Source organism: Otolemur garnettii, unplaced genomic scaffold, assembly GCF_000181295.1.
Source record: "Otolemur garnettii isolate 467f Iridium unplaced genomic scaffold, OtoGar3 scaffold00054, whole genome shotgun sequence".
NCBI classification, from domain to species: domain Eukaryota; kingdom Metazoa; phylum Chordata; class Mammalia; order Primates; family Galagidae; genus Otolemur; species Otolemur garnettii.
This window is the reverse complement of record NW_003852449.1, coordinates 2,825,036-2,846,754: the sequence shown is the minus strand read 5'-3', so window position 1 is coordinate 2,846,754 and position 21,719 is coordinate 2,825,036. Positions and strand designations below refer to the sequence as shown.

The 21,719-nt window shown below is 41.6% G+C and overlaps 2 protein-coding genes across 3 annotated transcripts in view; one reads left to right on the top strand and one right to left on the bottom strand.

The window, feature by feature from the left end:
* Positions 1-1,671, bottom strand: part of TXNDC16 (thioredoxin domain containing 16) — an 81,314-nt gene extending 79,643 nt beyond the window's left edge. Inside the window, exon 1 of the mRNA XM_023514489.1 lies at positions 1,501-1,671. The gene's annotated coding sequence lies outside the window, so the exon portion shown is untranslated. The remainder of the gene's footprint in view (positions 1-1,500) is intronic.
* Positions 1,672-2,338: 667 nt separating this feature from the next.
* The window catches only part of GPR137C (G protein-coupled receptor 137C), a 63,800-nt gene continuing 44,419 nt past the window's right edge, over positions 2,339-21,719 (top strand). For both annotated transcript variants that reach the window (XM_003792141.2, XM_023514476.1), the window contains exon 1: positions 2,339-2,782. In XM_003792141.2, the coding sequence (XP_003792189.1) occupies positions 2,339-2,782 (444 nt within the window). The remainder of the gene's footprint in view (positions 2,783-21,719) is intronic.

Below are 21,719 nucleotides of genomic sequence, written 5' to 3'. Positions count from 1 at the left end.
AAAAAAAAAAAAAATGTTGATTATATCTCAATACAGTTTATTATTTAACACTTGTATTTGCACTCCCCACACTCATCCCCAGAAAAGGGAAGTAGAAAGGAGGAGGCCATCCAGACTTGTTCTGACATATGGGGGGAAAGTCTCATAGGCAAAGACCTAAAATCAGTATGAGTTTATTATCTGGATGTTTACTATCATCTTAAGTGGAGAATAGGGAGAAAAAGAAATACCCCTTTAGGGTAAAAAGTCTACTCACCAGTTAAAATTTGCATCTCCCTGATTATGGAAGATACAAAAATAGGCTATGCCAGAGACTATGTGGTCTCCCCAATTTTTACAAGTGCCTAAAACAACTCTGATTTTGTGCTTAAGCACACGACTATAATCAATTACCTCACTGCTGTCACAAGCACTTGTTCCCTATTTGAAGAGAACTGTGTACTGCCCTGACCGCATTCTCTAAGAATCCAGGAGGTGAAGTTCTTAAATTTCAATAAACATGAGCACAGATGTTGGATGAGGCCTGTTAACTTCTGTCCACTGCACTGCTCTGAATGTTTCATCTGAACACTGTCCCTTCACAGTGCCAGGCTCCTATGTTTATCACAATTTGCCGGCACACCTGTAAAGAAAACTCAAACCACACCAGCATCTGGCACCCAGGTGAACCACTGTTTCAGAATCTGGAGTACAAAACAGACATTAAAGTCCAAAGAGAGCAACACTCTTCCTGAGCAAGCAGGGGACAAAGGATGGTGAGGTAGGAAAGGCTGGGTCTTGACTGCTCCAGTAAATGTAGGATACTGAATTTGTAACATGCCAAACACAAATTATTTCCTCTTCATTTTGCACTATTTTGCTCATTTTATTACCAATTTTTTTTTTTTAAAGCCAACAAATGTTACACGTCGGTCCAATACACATTAGGGAGGTCTGCTTATCCCTGGACTGTTTGCAGCAATCCGGTAACATAGCATTCATGTTCTCTCAGCTCAGGCGCAGCGCCACCATCAGCAATATGCCCCAAGCATAGGCATTCCAGACTTGTAGGGTTTAAGGCACACGGACCACTCTTATTTCCTCTCCAGAGAACCATCTAACACCTGCAGGTCTGTTTCCGCCTTTTCCCCTAAACGTACGCCCTATCATGGTCCCAAATTTTAAGTTTCAAGGAAGCGCTAATTCAGAGATGGTTTCAACAACGTAAGCTGACACTATTCTTCCTGGGGGACATTTATTTCCCTACGCAGGGTCTTTTACTTAATAGCTTCGGTTTACCCATCGCCTCCATCCTTGCCCTCGCCTCGGAAAGGGTTCACATGTTTCCCGCGCTCACGAAGCGACAAAAGCAAAACAGACTCTGGGTGAGGCCGCTCCGGGCCCAAGGCCAATGCGGGCGTGCAGTACCAGGCTCCTGGGCTGGGGGGTGCGGCCATAGCTGGAGAAAACCCTCTGGGTCTGAACCCCACTTCTGCAGGCAGGATCCGCGCCGCCACCTACCTGCCCGAGACCTGCGTGTACCACCTGCGGGAAGGGACCCGGCGGTCCTCCAGGCCGCACGGTCGACCGTTCCCGCCAACGAACCACAGAGAAGGATGCGGAAGGCGGGGCCGTGACGAGCTACCCAAGTAGCAGGGAACCGCTTCGGCCACCTGCGAGAACGCAGGGCCCCTGGGCTCCCGGCAGCGGCCACCACCGGCCAGCGAAGCCAACCTCCGGGGCCAAAAACACCTCGTGAAGCTCCTCCTTCTCCACGTGCTCCCTACGTGAGGCGCTCCCCAGCCAATAGGAAGTGCGGTGGGCGGGGCGAGAGCCGCCCCTGACGACAGACTGTACTCCCGCCGGCGCGAATGGGAGGTGCAATAGGTGGGCCAATCAGCGGCGTGGGTGGAGAGGAGAGGGAGGGAGAAAGCGGGCAAAGCGGACACCCAATCAGATCTCGGAACTCCCGAGCGACCGGTTCTGTGGCCAGTGGCCTTCCGAACACGGCGCTCAGGGGGCGGGCCCGCATGAGCCAATCGGCGCCAGCCCACAGTGCGGAGCGAGCGCCTCAAATGCTCGGGTTTCTCAGCTGATTGTCTCCAGCCGAGAGTTGTTTTTTGCAGCTACGGAGCCGAGCCGCAGCAGGAGGAGCCGAGACCCCCGGGGGGTGGGGGGAGGAGGCGGGGTCGGGGGGAACCGCGGCCGCTCTGCGCGGGACGCCGGGTCCCGTCACGGCGCTTCCTGGGGTTGGAGGCAGGGGTGGGTGGGGGGTAAGGGGGCAGTCTTCCCCCTCGACGGCGGCTCCGAGTCCGGCCCCTTCCTTCCCGCGCTCCGTCGCCAGCCCCCTAGCCCCCTCATGAGGGTGTCCGTGCCGGGTCCGGCGGCCGCCGCCGCCCCCGCGGCCGGCCGCGAGCCCTCGACGCCCGGCGGGGGCAGCGGAGGCGGAGGAGCCGTCGCTGCCGCCTCAGACGCCGCGGTGCCGGGCTCCGTGCAGTTGGCGCTGAGCGTCCTGCACGCCGTGCTCTACGCCGCGCTCTTCGCCTTCGCCTACCTGCAGCTGTGGCGGCTGCTCCTGTACCGCGAGCGGCGGCTCAGTTACCAGAGCCTCTGCCTCTTCCTCTGTCTGCTGTGGGCAGCGCTCAGGACCACCCTGTTCTCCGCCGCCTTCTCGCTCAGCGGCTCCCTGCCCCTGCTCCGGCCGCCCGCTCACCTGCACTTCTTCCCCCACTGGCTGCTCTACTGCTTCCCCTCCTGCCTCCAGTTCTCCACGCTCTGTCTCCTCAACCTCTACCTGGCGGAGGTAAGGCGGGAGCACCGGCGCGCGGGGCCCGGCGGGGCCGGGGCGGGCAGGAAGAGGCGCACCGGGGCCCGCGCGGGCGTGCGCCGGTGTGTTCGCCCTGAACTTAGGCGGCGAGTCGACTCGGTTGCCGAGGTGCTTGCGGGGTGGCGGGCGAGGGAGAGTACGTGCGAGCCGTCCACTTCAGACGGCGGGACAGCCCTTTGTTCACTGTCCTGGGCCTCAGAGGGAGGCGTCGGTGGCACCGACCAAGTGCCAACGCGCGGAGCAGCAGCCCCGGCGGCCGCGCCGGAGCCGGGCCGCGGGGAGGGAGGCCGGGCGCCGGGACGCGGTGGCTCCGCGGGAGCTGGCCCGCCGCCAGCCATTACGTCACCGCGGAGCTGCTGCTCCGCTATTGTTGCTGCGTTGCTTTTCTTAGAAGCTTCTATTCCCTCTCGCATCTCCTTTCCTGGGGCTCGAGAAGTCTCACGCCAATTCCGCTCGATAGTCGCCCGGCAGGGCGGGTGGTCGCTCACCGAGGCCGAGGGGCAGCGGAGGGTCTCCGGGCAGCCTGTAAAGTGAGTCCTGATGCTGCAGGCTTTGGAGATTTATTTTGCTTCTTACAGCATAGCGTTTCTTGGCGCTAAAGAAGAGAGAAAATACTAGCTTAATCCGTGCCCACTGCAGGAGCAAACCAAACTGTTTTTTTGCAGTAACTTGCAGTGATATCTGGAACCTAATCACACCCCCTTTCTCTTTGATGGGGAATTGCTGGTGGATTGCATTGTTCTGCAGCGCTTAGGTATTTGACCCATTTCAAACAGGTTTGGGAGTGGAAGGTGTCAGTCATCTGTGTCAGCTTGTGGTGTTTAAGCCACAGGATTTTCAGAATAGCCCGACAAAATTTCCCTTCCCCCCCCCCCCGAAAAAAAGAAAAGCTGGAGGAAGGGAGGAAACAAGGTGACATCATATGCTTAATACTGACTAATATAGAACAATATTGGTCTGTGTAGCTAATCCTCTCAAAGGCTTTTGGAGGTGATGAGAATTAATGTAGTTCCAAGCAAAAGTTAAAACATTTGAGGCAAATTAAGTGTTTATATTTTTTCATAAACCAGCTCTTTTCTCTTTTAATAAATAGGAAGTAGAACGCATAATTTTAAAAGCACAGCAGTAGCCGCTATGTAGCTCACTGAAAACAACAGTTGAAATAGTGACAAAACTAATTTAACTTAAATTCTTTTTTATCCTCTATTCTTTGGGAGCTTAAACAATACAGTAAACAAAAGCCTGAACAGTAAGAAGCAAAATAAAAATATGAGTAATCATAAATCAGATAATCACGCCATAGTTATGTCACTTATCTGAGGATGTTCTGATCCTCCAGTTGTTTAAAGCTATTATCACACTTCTTTATAGTTAAACGTTGTATTCTTCCTGCCACCATTTCTGAAAGGATGTTAGTGACTTGTCATCCCTGAAGCCTTACTCTAGCTTCAGATGTAATTTACCTGAAAGTGACTAGCAATCTTTGTGCCCTGAACATCAGATAACTTGGTTTCACCGATATACTTTGACTTACAAAATCATTTTAATGATTCATCATAAAATAGTTGGTAGACATCTCATAAAGTAGGTAAATACTCTTTTTACTTCTTGAGGTATATATGCACCATAAAGTGCACAATCTTAAACGAACAGCTAGATGGGATTTTACATACACTGTACATTACCACCACCCAGATTAAGATGTGAGAATTTTCCCATTGACTCTCCCAGTCAGTATCTCTCATCCCAAGGTAAACAAAGTGGCTAAACACTATCACTATAGGGGAAAAGCAGCTATGTTTAAGCTCAAAATTCTGAAAGTATGCTTCTACAGTACAAAATACACAACACATTATCTAGACTGAGTCTTCAGGCTTTTGATTGCTAGTATTGCAAGCTAGTGACGAAGTATTTTTATTGTTTGGGATTCTGTAAGGGTACAAAGAATTGGGTTACACTGATTGCATTTCTTAGATAAAGCCCCCCTGTGTCTCCCCCATGCTCCCCCCATGAGGAAGTAAAGTCTGAAAGTCTTTCTGTTAAAAGAATCTTTTGTTTGTGTGATGTAATTTTTTTAAAAGCAATAAAAGTCTATTAACTTAAAAAATATAACATGGGAAAAAGTTGAGCTTAAGCTTTTTTCTTTTGCAGTGTCTCCTAAAATGAGTATGGATTGTTAGTCTATCCTTGTCCTTTTATAATCAAACTAACAATTTTAGGACACATAACTGTACTTAAGACAACAGATTTGCAACTTTTTGGAAAATCTGTTTAAAAAGAATTTTTTTTAACTATTGTTTTTGTGACAAAAGCCTCACTCTGTTGCCAGGCTAGAGTGCCATGGCATCAGCCTACCTCATGGCAATTGCAAACTTCTAGGTTCAAGCCATCCTCTTGGCTCAGCCTCCTGAGTAGCCAGGACTACAGGTGCCTGCCACAATGCCTGGCTAAATTTTGTGTTTTTAGAAGACATGGAGTCTCCCTCTTACTCAGGCTGGTCTCAAACATCTGAGCTCAAATGAGGCTTAGGCCTCCTAGAATGCTAAGATTACAAGTGTGAGCTATCTGGCTGCCCCAAGGAGATATCTTAACCAGGAATCACTTCCCTGTTCATTAGAGAAAATCCATGGGAACTTGACTTTAATAGTATTGGAATTTAAATTTTTATCTCAATTCCAGGCAATTAGAAATATACTTCCCATTAATTATCCTAAATTAATAAAGCTTTTCCTAGAAAGTTCTTCATATCATAGCCCAGTGGTAGGGAAAGGCTATGTGGTGACAAATACAAAACTTAACCCGATATTTAATTTTTTTTTTCCTGCAAGTTTTTGGCCGGGGCTGGGTTTGAACCTACCACCTCTAGCATACGGGGCTGGTTCCCTACTCCTTTGAGCCACAGGCGCCGCCCTGATACTTAATTTTTTAAACTAAAAGCTCCTATATTTTTTTCAAGTTGTGCTGCTTAATTACTAACTTGTCTTTACTATCTGTCATATTAAATAGAAATTCCATTTTTCTTTTGTGTAAAGCATTTGTTGATCTATTTCTAACTAGTTTAAAGTAACTTTAAGGACCTAGTTATAAAGAACCTTGGAGCAGTATAAAAATGAAGTTTGCAAAGTTAACTATTACTACTTTGAACACATTTTGTTCTAAAACTCACCATGCTTTTGAAAAGTTAAGGACTAAACAACTTTGCTTTGGTGACTACACTGAAATGGAATCAATAAGGGATAGTAGCTCTTTCTGAAACAATTAGGCTTCTCATACTTAGCCTCCTACAAGCAGAGGAGGAGGAAAAAAACCTTTGCACTAAACTTAAAAGCATGTATATTAAACTTTTTCTGACAAGATCAGTAGAACATGAACTTCACCATAAAAGGGTTCACACTCTTGTACTTTTACCAGAGAAGACCTCACTCTGTAAAACTAATCCTGTTCACCATCAGAACATGTGGAAGTATTTAAAACAACAGTTGGAAGTGCACCATCTTTGGAGTATTGTGATACATGTGAGAATCAATGAGTTCATATTCAACATATTGATACTTTTTCCTTATATTTGTAATATGAGCGCCAGTTGCTTAATCAGGATAAAATACAGTGACTTAATCAAAATGCCAAAACAGTTAGGAAAATTAAATTCAAAACCTTAACTCTTACATTCATGGATGCTGTTATTATCTCTGCTAATGGATATAGTCTTTAAAATATGGGTGGCACTTGCAATAACATGTAATTCAATTTATAGATACGTTGATTTTGTTATGTTTTGTGATATCCCACAAAACGTAACACTTTGACCACCTAATGGAAATTCCTTGAGGATGAGTTATTTTATCATATTTTTAATCCCATAGCAATTACAACAATGGTGATGATATAATATTGAATAATAATATAAAAGATCCGGAAAATATTTAGCCATCTAGTATGTGGAGGTTAATTTTTTTTCAATGGACATTTGAGGTAAATTATTTATGCACTGTCTATAATCTTTTCTGCCTAAAAGATTTTATAGAACAGAGTTTTGCTTAACAAAACTATTTATGTCAGCAAATGGCCCATATTAATTAGGGCTTTGCTAATTTTGTTTCAACAAATTCTACTAAATAGAAAAGTTTATAAAACAAGTCTCATATCATGAATCAGCTACTATTTAATGGAAATAGAGGATTAGTTCAGTGTTGACTTTTATCCATAACTGTGATTATAAACTGTTTTTATCTGAATCTACTAAGCAATGTTTTGTTCACTAATTTGTTCTTGTTTTTACTGAGACTATTTGTGAGGCCAGAGTTTCAGATAAACATCTATGGCAGGAGACATAATAATGCCTTATAATTATATATTGATTTTCAAAACACTTTATGAAATTACCTTCACAATCCCCATGAAATAAGTGGAAGAGGGGTGTAATTTTTCCTAGGTTATGTGGCTAATATGTACTAGATGTAAGAATACTATATAGCTCAAGTGCTCTGAGGTCTGTCAGGTCATCTCTTCCTATACCATGAGCTTTCTTGGATGCCATCATGTCTTTGCTTATTAGTGTCCTCCAACTTGCTTTCCCATTATACCCTAGTTCACACCTTTTCCATTGTCTAGCAAACCCTTTTTTCCTCCCTTTATCCACAGCTTATGACTCTTAACTTCCTACTTAATTTTAGAGACAGGGTGTCACTCTGTTGCCCAGGCTGGAATTCAGTGGCTCTGTCATAGCTCACTGCAGCCTCAGACTTCTGGACTAAATTAATCCTCCCACCTCAGCCTCCCAGAGTAGCAGAATTATACACGTAGGCATAAGCCATCATGCCAAACTTACCTTCTAGTTCAAAGAAGTAAATGCCAGGGCCATCTGGCTGACCAGAGATTCAGAGAAATCCGTAACAAAGCTACAGAGAGTATTTAATCTTTTTCAATGCTTGATTGAACTGGTAAGTAAGGAAATTCCTGAAAGGCTAGAAAGTACAAAAAAAGCAAATGTAGAATGATAAAATACCACAGATGTTTGGGAGTGAGAGTAGATATCAGGTGCTTCCTGCTAGCCTACCATCCAGATTTTAATTTTATGTATTAGAGGTGTAGGGAGATGATATTTCAGGCTCTACCTTTGGGGACATCTCTTTAAAGACTTCATCCCCTCCAGCATAATACTAGAATCCTTTAAGTGTACACCTTCAGTCCATGAACTAGGAAAATAACGTCTCAGAGGATGATAATGGGATTTGTGACTGTTTCTGTCTTGGCTTGGGTGAAAGGGTTACAAATTGGGGAAAGAAAAATCTTCCCTAAGAATGTGGAACACGCTTTTTCTCACACAACTTTGAAGCCTGAGCTCACATCACTCCAATTTTGTGACCGGAGGGTGAGGAGGTTGGCAGAGCCAATGTGAAATGTTAGCAGCCTTGATAACATGTTAACATGCTTGATAACAACCTCAAGTACCTGGAAGGACCAAGCCCAAATCATCTGTGGAGGAATGTACTTTAAACCCAGCATCCTGATAAATACAAAACAAGAGCTCAACGTTGACAGTCATAGGGAATCTTACTACAAAGATTGTGGATACCAGAATTACCAAATACATAGCATAAAATACTTATTCACTTATGTAAGTTAGAAAATTAAACACTTAAAATATAAAACTCAAAATTAGCACATTTAGAAATAACTAATTTTTGTGTAGACACGAGGTCTCTCTGTGTTGCCTAGGCTGGTCTCAAACTCCTGGCCTCAAGTGATCCTCATGCTTAGTGCAGGCAGGATTACTTGCGGTGGCTAGAATTACAGGCATAAGCCACCATGCCTGGCTAATCATCATGAAAATGAAACTGAAATGGATGGTTCCAGATTGAACAGTTAAAAAGAAATTAGTGAACTGAAAGATCTCATAAAAAAAATCACCAAGAGAAATAACCCATAGATCATATTTTAAATCTTTTTAAGAGCGAATGAGGATATAATTAGCAGGTCCAACATATGTCTAATTGAAACCTGAGAGAAGTTACTCAGAGGGATAGACTGAGAGTTTGTTTACCCTAATTTATGAAAGACAACAAGACTGAGAATCATAAAGCTCAGTCACTCCAAGGCAGACTTTGTGGAAATGATCACAGAATGAAACTTCAGAACACCAAAAAAAATTTTTTAAAGCAACTAGACAGAAGATATTACAAAAGAATAAAAAAGTGTTGCTGTTTAACATCTAAGGAATCCAAGAGACAGTAAAACATCTTCAAGACACTGAAAGAAAGTAACCTGAAACCTAAGATTCTACCCTTGATGAAACTGTTAATAGGGGTGAAATAAAAGCATGTTTAAGACAAAAAACAGTCTGCTACTAACTGATCCTCAGAAAAATATCTATACTGGGGGCAGCACCCATAGCTCAGTGGGTGGGGTGTAGGCCATATACACCAAGGTTGGCGGGTTCGAACCTGGCCCGGGCCAACTAAAACAACAATGATAAATGCAACAAAAAAACAGCTGGGCATTGTGGTGGGCACGTGTAGTCCCAGCTACTTGGGAGGCTGAGGCAAGAGAATTGCTTAAGCCCAAGAGTTTAAGGTTGCTGTGAGCTATGAAGCCATGGCACTCTACCCAGGGCAACAGCTCTGAGACTCTGCCTTAAAAATAAAAAGTCTAGACTGGGCATGGTGGCTCATGCCTGTAAATACACTCTGGGAGGACAAGGTGAGAGGATCACTTGAGCTCAAGAGTTTAAGACCAGCATGAGCAAGAACAAGGACCCTGTCTCTACTAGAAATAGAAAAATGTGTAGGCATTGCGGCAGGTGTCTATAATCCCAGCTACTTAGGGGGCTAACACAGGAGGATCACTTGAACCCAGGAATTTGAGGTTGCCATGAACTAAGCTGATGCCTTGGCACTCTAACCTGGGGCAACAGAGAGAGACTGTCTTAAAAAGAAGAAAAATCTAAAGGGTAAATTGTAGAAAGCTCGAAAGTACAGGAAAGAATGGTGAGCAAAGAAAAATGTTATATAAGTTGGTAAATCTAAACTTAGATGGATGAAACAACTTCTGACTTATAGGAATAAGGAAATTGAGAAAACAAAATCCTGTATAATAGTGTGTGAGTCAGGAAGCCAAAATAATAGGGCTATAGTATTGTAAGATCCTAAGGAGTTTGGAGGAGTATAGACATTGTATCTAAGGTGCTAGTGTTTGATTAAACTTTACCTTGACCATGCCTTTCAAAAGAAAAGCATGTAACTTTCAAACTATGAGGAGGAAATGAAAATGACAGGTAGGATGAGAGTAGAACTTATAAGAAGTTAACCACCACAAAAAGCCTTGAGAAAGATCAAATTAATATAGAACGAAAGTTAAAAAATAAAATATTCCGGTCACTGTCATGAACTTGGTGAACTCTGGCATAAAGTATTCCATACTTCATTTTAAAACAAGTTCAACTGTATGCTATTTACAAGCGCCTCTCTTAATACAAGTAAAGGATAAGAGAAAAAGTATAGTCTAAGTAGTAAAGACTGTGCCATGTTAACCAAAAGAAAACAAAAATTAATAGAACTTCAGAGAAAAACCTAATGTTTTACTGGAAATTTTAACATACGTCATTGATCAAGCAAATAATGATATAGATCAGTATGGATATAATAAAAAATGACCAGTTATAGAACACCATATTGAAAAGCAGGGTATACTTTTTTAAATTAACATTTGGGACACTTTTAGAAATTGACCACATAACTGGAACATTAAAGCAACATTCAACAAATTAGAGGCCATCAGACAGTGGCTAAGAGCACAATTCAACCATTTACCAGCCATTAGATCTTGAGCAAGTTGCCTCTTCTGGCTCAAGAGCCAGTTGCCTCCTTTGTGCCTCTAACGCTATTTCTGAAACTGTAGATGATAATGTCTCCCCCATAGGATGATTGTGAGAACTGAATGTTACCAGAATCGTACAAAGGCACTATGAAAAGTAATTACATACTTTTTATAAAGATACATGTTAAAAAAAAATCTTTGGCATATCTAATCAAATAATATATTAAAAGGTTATTATATCATGACCAAATAAGTTTTATATTCAAAGATGTAATATCAGCTGGGCACAGTGATTAATACCTATAATCTCAGCATTCTGGGAGACCAAGCCAGGTGGATCACCTGAGTTCAGGATTTCGCGACCAGCCTGAGCAAGAGTGAGACCCTGTCTCTACTAAAAATAGAAAAACTAGTCAGACGTTGTGGCAGGTGTCTATAGTCCCAGCTACTTGGGAGGCCAATGCAAGGGGATGGCTTGATCCAAGAGTTTGAGGTTGCTGTGAGCTGTGACACCATGGCACTCTACCCAGTGTAACAGACTATCTTAAAAAAATAAAAATTTTTATATATATATAAAATTTAAAAACTTAAATGTAATAAGCCATATTTGCTGTGTAAAAAGAGAAAAATCATATGATCATCTCAGACACAAAAAAGAATTTGACAAAATTCAACAGCCATAGGTGATTTTTTAAAAAAATTAACTTCTAAAAAACAAGGCAATAGAAGAGAAATTGCTCAGTCTAATTAAAAGCATCTGCAAAAAACCCTACACCTAATGTTATACATATGGAGAGAAATTGAAAACACATTTTCTAGGACAAAGTACTTCGACATTGTACTAGCTATTGCAATACGAGAAGGAAAATTAGAAGTAAAATTGTCTCTATTTGTAGGTGACATGGTTGACATGATTGGCTTAAAAATTAGAAGTAAAATTGTCTCTATTTGTAGGTGACGATTGTAAAGTCAAAAATCGTATTGAATCTGTAATACTAAAGACTATAAGACTGATAAGTGAATTTAACAAGCTTGCACAATGTAACTGTTTATATACTGAAAGAAAACTGGAAAATGAAATATAAAAATTCCATTTACAATAGTGCAAAAATTAAAAGATGTGCAATACCTCTGTAGTGAAAACTACATTATTGAAAACATTATTGAGAGAAATTAAAGGCCTAAGTAGATGAAAAACTATAGCCTAAAAGAATCATTTTAAAGATGTGACTCTCCAATGTGATCTACACATTCAATACATTTTCTATTAAAATCTTCGCAGGTTTTTTGGTAGCACTCGCCAATATGATTTTAAAATATGTGTGGAAATACAGCCAGGCGTGGTGGCTCACACCTATAATCCCAGCACTCTGGGAGGACAAGACAAGTGGATCACCTGAGCTCAGGAGTTTGAGACCAGCCTGAGCAAGAGTAAGACCTGCTTCTACTAAAAATAGAAAACTATCTAGGCATTGTGGCAGGCACCTGTAGTCACAGCTACCCAGGAGGCTGACACAAAAGGATTGCTTGACCCCAAGAGGTTTGAGGGTGCTGTGAGCTATGATGCCACAGCACTGTACCCAGTGTGACACAGTGTTCAGTGTTTCCATATAGGCTTAGTATTTCCATATATATACATTTTTTTGTAAAAATAATACAAAAATATTTTTTGTAAGAAAAACATGTATTTATATGGAAATACTTCTTGTAAAAAAAGAACAAAGTTGGAGAATCAGACTACCTGATTTCAAGACTTACATCTACAGTAATTAAGACAGTGTAATCCTGGGGAAAAAAGACATGTAAATCCATGGAGCAGAATAGAGAATCCAGAATTAGACCCACATTTATATAGTCAACTGAGGCTTTTACAAAAGTGCCAAGGTAATTTAGTGAGGAAAAGAAAGTTTAGTCAACAAATAATGTTAGAATAATTGGATATTCATATGGGAAATAATGAACATTGATTCTTACCTCATACTATGTAATCTATCAGGGAAGTCCAACCTTTTTTCTTTTCTGCCACACGCTGGAAGAATAAGAGTTGTCTTGGGCCTCACATTAACTACCCAAACACTAACGAGTGCTGATGAGCAAAAAAGAGGTTTGTGCATGTTTTTTGTGATATTCAACACCACAGATAACAAGCAAAACAGTCCTCGTGTAATCCTTGTGCAGGCCACAGGTTGGACACCCCTAGTACTTGATACAGATCCTAGACCTAACTCTAAACATTAAAATTTGTCAAAGAAAATAGGAGAAAATCTTTGTTTTCTTACAGGAGGCAAAGATTTCTTAGGAAACAAAAAAGTGTAATGAGTTTAAGCCCGGCCCCAACCAAAAAAAAAAAAAAAAAAAGAACTACAAAAAAAAAGAAAAGGCAAGCCACAGACAGGGGGAAAATATAACATATCTGGCAAAGTGATATATATCCAGAAAATATGAAGAATTCTTAGAACTCAGTCACAAAATCTTATGGACAAAATATTTAAACTTCACAAAAGAAGATACATGATTGGCCAAGAAGCATATGAAAAGATGCTCATATTATTGGGAAAATGAAAATTACAGTCACAGTGAATAACCACAAAACTTCAGCTAGCAAGACTAAAAGGACTGGCCCTCCCAGCTGTTGGCAAAGATGTGGATTCATTGGAACTCCTACACTAATGCTAGTAATGTAAAGTTTACTTATGTCTTGGCAACAGTTTAGCAGTTTTACAAAAGCAAAACATAAATCTCTCATAAAATCTAACTATTATAGGAGCCAGGCGTGATGGCATATACTGGAAGGCCCAGTGTACTCTAGAGGCTGAGGCAGGAGGATCACCTGAGGTGGGAGCTGGTGGCCAGCCTGGGCAGCATAGCAAGACCATGTCTCAGAAAAAGAAAAACATCTGGGCACAGTGGCTCACACCTATAATCCTGGTACTCTGGGAGGGTGAGGCCAGTGGATTCCTTGAGCTCAGGAATTCAGGACCACCCTGAGTAAGAGCAAGATTCATCGCTACTAAAAATAGAAAAATTAGCTGGGCGTTGTAGCAAGCACCTGTAGTTCCACCTATTTGGGAGGCTGAGGCAATAGGAGCTTTAGAGCCCAAGAGTTTGAGGTTGCTGTGAGCTAGGCTGACCACAGCACTCCACCAGGGTAACCAAAAACAATGACAAAAAAACTTGAGGAAAAAAAATCTAGCAATTATAGTCTTAGATATTTACCCAAGAGAAATGAAGGCATATCTTACAGGAACTGGAATATGAATGTTTATAGTAACCCTAGTCACAATATCCCCAAACTGAAATTAACCCAAATGTTCATCAAAAGTGAGTAAACAAACTATGGTATATCATAGAAAGGAATACTACTCAGCAGTTAAAAAGGACAAACTACTGACATGACAACACGGATGAATCTCAAAATCAGTATGCTGAATGAAAAGAAGCCAGACAGATATTAGCTATTATCATTTCATTTATATTGAATTTACAAAGTGCAAACTGTGGTCATAAAAAGTAGATCACTAGTTCCCTGGGGCCTGGAGCAGAAGGAGGAATTTACATAAAAGGCCCAGGGTAAAATTTAGTGGGTGTGGAATATTGTGCATTTTTCGTGACAATTTTATGGGTTTATAGGTTGCATACCCTTCTCAAAACTTAGAATTGTACGTCATAAATGCTTGCAGTATGTTATACATAAATTATACCCCAATGAAATTGATCTCTCCAAATTTTAGGCTTTGTTTGCAGTTTCTTCTAAAAATAAAAGCTAAAGTGGGGAAGATATGAAAAGGGCAGCTCCATCTTGATCAGCTCTATCAAGTTACTTGGGTATAAATTATTAACTTTGTTGTGCTTATCTCCCTATTTATAAAAATGAGAATATAATAATAGTATATTATTGCCTTGTGGGATTATTGTGAAGATTAAATTATATAATTTATATAAAATCTTCAGAATAGGTGTATGGTATGTAGTGTTGTTCGAAGAATGGGGATTTTATCAACTACATGCTTTTTAAAAATAACTTGTAAAGGCTCATTAAGAAACATTTGAAATACTTTTGAACATATGTATGGAGGAAGAACTCTCAATGGAATTTAGTAAATACAACATGAGAATAAAGATATTACATATCAGAACTTGAATAATGCTGCTAACTTGGCATGCAGAGGTGAAGTGTAGAACCTTAAATGTTTATATTAGATAAAAAGCTGAAATATAACAAGCTAATCATCTATATTACACAAAGAACAACAGGGTAATCTTAAGGAAACAAGCAAAAGGAGATGAATGTAAAGAGTAATAAAATAGAAAAAACACAATAAAGAGGGTTGATAAAGCCAAAGTTACCCGTACTTTCTTCCTAACGGACTCCTTGAGAGGTGACCATGTACATGTCACCATTTTCTCACTTCATGGCCCCTCTAATCTGCCCTTGCCCCGTCACTCCACAAAACAGCTGTTTACTTTGGCTCACGTCAGTGAGTTCACTGTATATTTTTTAGTTATCACTCAAATCTCTCAGCAAAACTGACTTGCCATATTTTTCTCCTGAACACTTTTCTATTGGCTAACACATTGAATCACATACTCCTATTTTTTTGTTGTTGTTGGTTTTTTTTGCTATCTCACAAGTTCTTGTCAAGCTTGTCAGCCTCTGTCTTGCCATCAGAGAGGCTGAGATTTCTGAAGAAATTTAGGTTTTCTAAAGCTTAGAATCCCTTCTTCTTCCCAAGTGTTGATATCCATTTTCATGATATACCACCAAGAGCAAATGACTCACATGCCTATCTCCAATTTGGGATTTGCTGTTATTTATTTATTGAAATAGAATCTCACTTTGTCACCTTTGGTAGAGTACCATGGTGTCACAGCTCACAGCAACCTCCAACTCTTGGGACTCAAGCAACTTTCTTGCCTCAGCCTCCCAAGTAGTTGGGACTACAGGTGCTGGCCACAAGGCCTGGCTATTTTTAGACATGAGGTCTTGCTCTTACTCAGGCTGGTCTCTCCAACGCCTAAGCTCAGGCAGTCCACCTGCCTCGACCTCCCAGAGTGCTACAATTACAGATAAGAGCCACCACGCCCAGCCTCCTGTCTCCCAAGTTTAACCCAGACTGCTCCTCTGGGTCTGGCCCTCCAGATTCTACTCTTATTTGACATTTATTTCAGGATGTCTGCAGCACCAGATTCAACACGTCCCAAATTGAGCTCATGATCTTTTCTCCTCTCTCCCTAGCCTTCATCAAAACCCAGTTGTCCTCTTTTGTTCCCCATTTCAGTGACTCTGGCACTGCTATCCAGTTATTTATATAATTCGGAAACCTGTGAATTAGGTCATTCTTGATACTGCTGTCTCCCTCATACCTCATACTGTCTATCACCAAATCCTGTGTTGTCTCCTAACATCTCTAAAGTCCATTCTCGTCTCTCCATCACAATACCTAATTCAAGTTACCCATGGCAGTTAGCCTTCCAATGGCTGTGTCTGTATCCTGTGGTCCCCGCAGGTCCGTTCTCCACAATTTTGCCAGAATTATCTTTTCTAAAACAAAAATTGTAAAATCCCCAACCCCAAATGCCTCTCATGGCTCTAGTTACTCATTAAGAGAACTCATTAATACGTTCTACAAGGCACTTCATGGTTCCGGCTTCATCTCGTACTGTGTCCTTCCTCACCACTCCAGCCACACTAAAACATTTGTTTAACTCTTCATACTTGTCATATTTATTCTGCTACAAAGCGTTTCCATATTCTTTTTCCATTGCTTAGCATATTCTTTCTTCCTTCTTTGCTTGGTTAACTCTCAGCTTCTTCAGGGAAGCCTTCATCCAACTATCCAAGTAGATAAGATTCCAAAATTACTGACTAGCAGAGCAGTTTGCTCCTCTCCTGCAAATCACTTGCACAGTTGGAATTTTACGTTTGTGTGATTTTTTTTTTTTTTTGGCTGAATTCAGGGAACTTTATTGATGTTACGTAACAAGGTGGGGCTCCCTAGGCCCTTCTCATTCTTCAGGGGGTCTAGTGTGGAAACTGTGTCAAAGGGAGATTCTCAGTGAGGTGGGGGACTGAGTAGGCAGGGGCACCCCAGCAGCTGAGGGCCTTTCTCTTCCTCTCATGCTCAGGCTGGGGCTGGGGCTGGTGGTCTGGGAGCTCTTCTTACTCCTTGGAGGCCATGTGAGCCATGAGATCCACCACCCTGTTGCTATAGCCAAATTCATCATCATACCAGGCAAAGAGTTTGACAAAGTGGTCACTGAGGGCAATGCCAGCCCCAGCATCACAGGTAGAAGAATGGGTGTCACTGTTGAAGTCAGAGGAGACAACCTGGTGGTTGGTGTAGCCCAGGATGCCCTTGAGGGGCCCCTCCGATGCCTGCTTCACCACCTTCTTGACATCATCATATTTGGCAGCCTTCTCCAGATAGCAGGTGAGATCCACAACCAACACATTGGCAGTGGAGACACGGAAAGCCATGCCGGTTATCTTCCCATTCAGCTCAGGGATGACCTTGCCCACAGCCTTGGCTGCACCAGTTGAGGCAGGGATGATGTGCTAGAGAGCCCCACAGCCATCACGCCACAACTTCCCAGAGGGGCCATCCACAGTCTTCTGGGTGGCAGTGATGGCATGGACTGTAGTCATGAGTCCCTCTGCAATGTCGAAGTTGTCATGGATGACCTTGACCAAGGGGGCTAAGCAGTTGGTGCAGGAGGCATTGCTGACAATGCTGAGGCTATTTTCATACTTCTCATGGTTTACACCCATCACAAACATCGGGACTTCAGCAGAAGGGGCAGAGATATGACCCTTTTGGCACCCCCTGTAGGTGAGCTCCAGCCTTCTCCATGGTGGCGAAGCCGCCAGTGGACACACAATGTACTCAGCGCCTGCCTCGCCCCATTTGATTTTGGTGGAATCTCACTCCTGGAAGATGGTTATGGGATTTCCATTGATGACAAGCTTCCTGTTCTCAGCCTTGACTGTGCCATGCAGTCTGCCATGGGTGATCATACTGGAACATGTAGACCATGTAGTTGAGGTCAATGAAGGGGTCATTGATGGCAACAATATCTACTTTGCCAGAGTTAAAAGCAACCCTGGTGATCAGGTGCCCAGTACTACCAAGCCATTTATTTCAACCTTCACTTTCACCACGGGTCCTTGGTGATGCGGCTGGCGCTGCGCTAGAAGAGGAGGCTGTCTAACGAACGGGAGGGCCAGAGAGCCAATATTTGTGTGATTTCTGTGTGTAAGTTTACTAGATTGTAAGCATGATAGGAATAAGGACCACGCCTTCTTGCTGTATCTCTGGCACCTAATTTAGTGCCTGGAATGTATTATGTGTTCAGCAAATATTAAATGAATGCAGTTTTTGTTCACCATATCCAAACTATCCTAAGGGAGGCTGGGTGCAGGTGGCTCACACCTGTAATCCTAGCACTCCAGGAGGTTGAGAAGGGTGGATTGCTTCAGTTCAGGAGATTGAGACCAGCCTGAGCCAGACCAAGATCCCTCTAAAAAAAATAGCCAGGCACTGTAGCAGGTGCCTGTAGTCCCAGGCACTCAGGAGTCCAACGCAAGAGGATTGCTTAAGCCCAAGATTTTGAGGTTGCTGTGAGCTCTGACGTCACATCACTCTACCAAGGGTGACAGAATAAGACTGTCTCAAGAAACAAAAATCCTAAGGGGTGGAATTCCCTAAGTATATAATTTCACAGTAGAACTTTTCTACCCTTTCTTTTTCCTTTCCCATTTAGGTACTTTATTCCCTAAAAAAAAAAAGGCACTTATGTTAACACAGGCATCCTAAAGTGAAATGCCTAGACTATCTGAGAGAGAGGAGGGAGTCATGGTGATTCAGAAAGCACATATTTAAAGAAGACAGCCACATTAGCAGAAATTTGGTTTCTTAAAATGGGAAATATTTTTAAATAGAGACTGAGAATTCAAGTACACCTGTAATCATAGCACTCTGGGAGGACCTCAGATGGGTGCACTGCTTGAACTCAGGAGTTTGACACCAGCCTGAGCAAGACCCCATATCTACTAAAAATAGAAAAACTAGTCAGGCATTGGGGCAGGTGCCTTCGTCCTAGCTACTCAGAAAGCTGAGGCAAGAAGATCTCTTCAGCCCAACAGTTTTAGGTTACTATGTGTGTGCTATGACACCACAGCACTCTACCCAGGGTGACAAAGTGAGATTGTCTTAAAAAATAAATAAAAACTGTACTCTATCACTGCAGATTTCCTTCTTTCCATATCCATAAACAAAATCAGAATCTCTAACTTAATGTGGAATTTGTCATTTAATTTGTTTTAAATAAAGACAAACTTTTTCAAAATCTACCCGTTTTACAACTTTGAGATACGTTTACGATACTATAATTTCATTGTTAGCCCTGAACTAGAAGGCTGGGGTCCTGAATTCTAGTCCTAGTTATGCTCTACTTGGCTAAATAATATTTGCCAAATCACTACTTTTCTGGCCAATTGTTTAATTTGTAAAGTGGTTAGTCTCCATGACATCTAAGACCCATTTAATTCTAATATACTAATAAAGCAACCTAGATTTTGAGCATCTTTTTTAAAAAAAAAAAAAATACTCTTGTCTTAAATCTAGTCTTGAGATCTAAGTCTGTGAATTCTGGATACCAATTAAAGTTATATATACTGTGTTAAAACTAATCAAAATGTAGTTTACTTAGAGCATAGAGATTATCTTTTTTCTAGAAAAGATGTAGCTTCAAATCTGTATGTTCTCGCTTTTTACAATTCAGTTATAGCTGCCATTTTTCATCAGCATATTAATCACACTCTGCCATTTGTTTTTCCAGCCTCTAGTCCAGTCGTTCTCAACCTTCCTAATGCCACGGCCCTTTAATACAGTTCCTGTGGGTCACGACCAACAGGTTGAGAACCGCTGCTCTAGTCTCTCAGCATATAGAAATGCTTAAATATTTTCTTAAAAGTGTGTGCTCTTTCCTCAGCTATTATATAGGACTGTGTAGTTAGTGATCCCATCATTTGGACTGCTTTAAGATGATATAGTGTCCTCAACGGAGGATAAGAACTTTTACAGCCCCACTTTAGGTCTTTGATTGGACAGGAGGCCTGGGTATCCTTTCTCTCACTTTGCAAAGGCTTCATGTTGAGACTATTAAGTATCTAATTGGCATTTTTTAAAAAATCTGTTCTGGAAAGAATGGGACTTTTTTTTTTTTTTTTTGAGACAGAGCCTCAAACTGTCCCCCTGGGTAGAGTGCCGTGGCATTACAGCTCACAGCAACCTCCAACTCCTGGGCTCAAGTGAGTCTCCTGCCTCCGCCTCCCAAGTAGCTGGGACCACAGGCGCCCGCCACAACACCCGGCTATTTTTTGGTTGCAGCCATCATTGTTGTTTGGCGGGTCCGGGCTGGGGATTCGAACCCACCACCTTAGGTGTACGTGGCTGGCGCCTTAGCCAGTTGAGGTATAGGCGCCAAGCCCGAAAGAATGGGACTTTTAACAGCCGATCTTAGAAGCAGTAACTTAGGTCATTGTAGAAAGAGTGTGTGTACACAGCAGAAGCAGGAAATACTTTTGCCTGAAGTAGAAAAGGTAATATGATTACTTGGTGGAAACATTACACATAAATGTATTCCTTGAAATGAATTAATAGGCGAGAATCAGTCACAGTTAAAGGACCTACAGTTCTAAATGGGTTGTGGATTTTCTTGGTTTTGTAAAGTAAAGGCTGGAAGGATACAGTTAGAGCATTGGATAGGGAAGAATAATGGAGTTAAGAACTTGGACACGAGTCCTTATTCTTTGTACTCTTGCTGACTGACTGTAATCAGGTTACTTAACCTTTTTGTATCATAGTTTTCCCATCTGTGAAATGGACCTCGTGCCTACCTCATAGGGTTGTGTGAAGATGAAATGAAATAATACTTTAAAAACATTGATAGAAGGACCAGAACATAGTAAGATTCAACTGTTAGCTATTGTTATTATTTTAGTCATACACACACACAAAAAAAAAAAAAGAAAAGAAGAACATCTCTTAAAATTAGGATTTTCTTCTCTCTGGCTTTTTTCTCATGTGTAAACTTTAGAACAATCACAATACCATTATTTCCTTGCTATATCATTGAAATAGCCTCATATGTATCATCCCCATTTTTCAGATAATGAACTGAAGTCATAGATTTTGTGTAGAACAAAATTTCTACACTAGAAATTAGAAGGATTGGAAATCAGGGCTTCCTACTACACTAATGCTTTTCCTGTTATAACTATAGAATTAGCAAGTTTTAAGCTACCATTAGTAATCACCACCACGCTTACCTGATTCAAACTGTTACTATCCTTAAGAAATGCAGATGAAAGCAATGTAAGCACCATTCTTTCTCCTCATTTCTTCCCTGGGATATTCTATTACTCCTTCTGATACATTCTGACCCATTTTTTTCTCACTATTATCAGTCAGATTGATATTCTCCAGTGAATCTGGCTCTGTCTCCATCTCTACGAAAAGTAATTCTGCTATCTTCCTAACTCAAGAAGCATGAAAGATTTTATGAAAAATCAGTAATACACAATAGGGGATTTTAGCGTTGGGAACATTTTTTAAGGACAGCACAGTTTCAGCACTAATTTAAATCTGTTTTCTAGAGAGTCTAAATCTACACTGTATGAAGCTCAGTTCAGAAATAAATTCTGTGTACTTTTTAAACATGAGACAGATTAAATTATCTTCAATGAACTGTCCACAGTAAACTAATAAACAGCTCTCAAAACAGCTTCTATCTAGCCCTGTTTTAGCCACCCCCACCTCTCACTTCTCTCAGCAGTACCTTGTTCTTACGGTTCTTACACCTTTTGAAGATTCTGAAATGTTTATCATGTTGGTTCTCGAGCCTTATTACTACTAGCTTGGGATTTATCTTTCTTGGGTAACCATACTTTTTACTGGGGGTCCCAAAGGCCACACTCAGCCTGGATGGTTTTCTAGGACTCACAGTTGTTTACTGCAGTGAAAGGATACAGAATAAAATCAGCAAAGAGAAGGGGCACATGGAGCAATGGCTGGAGAGTCTCACCCCAGCGGAGTTA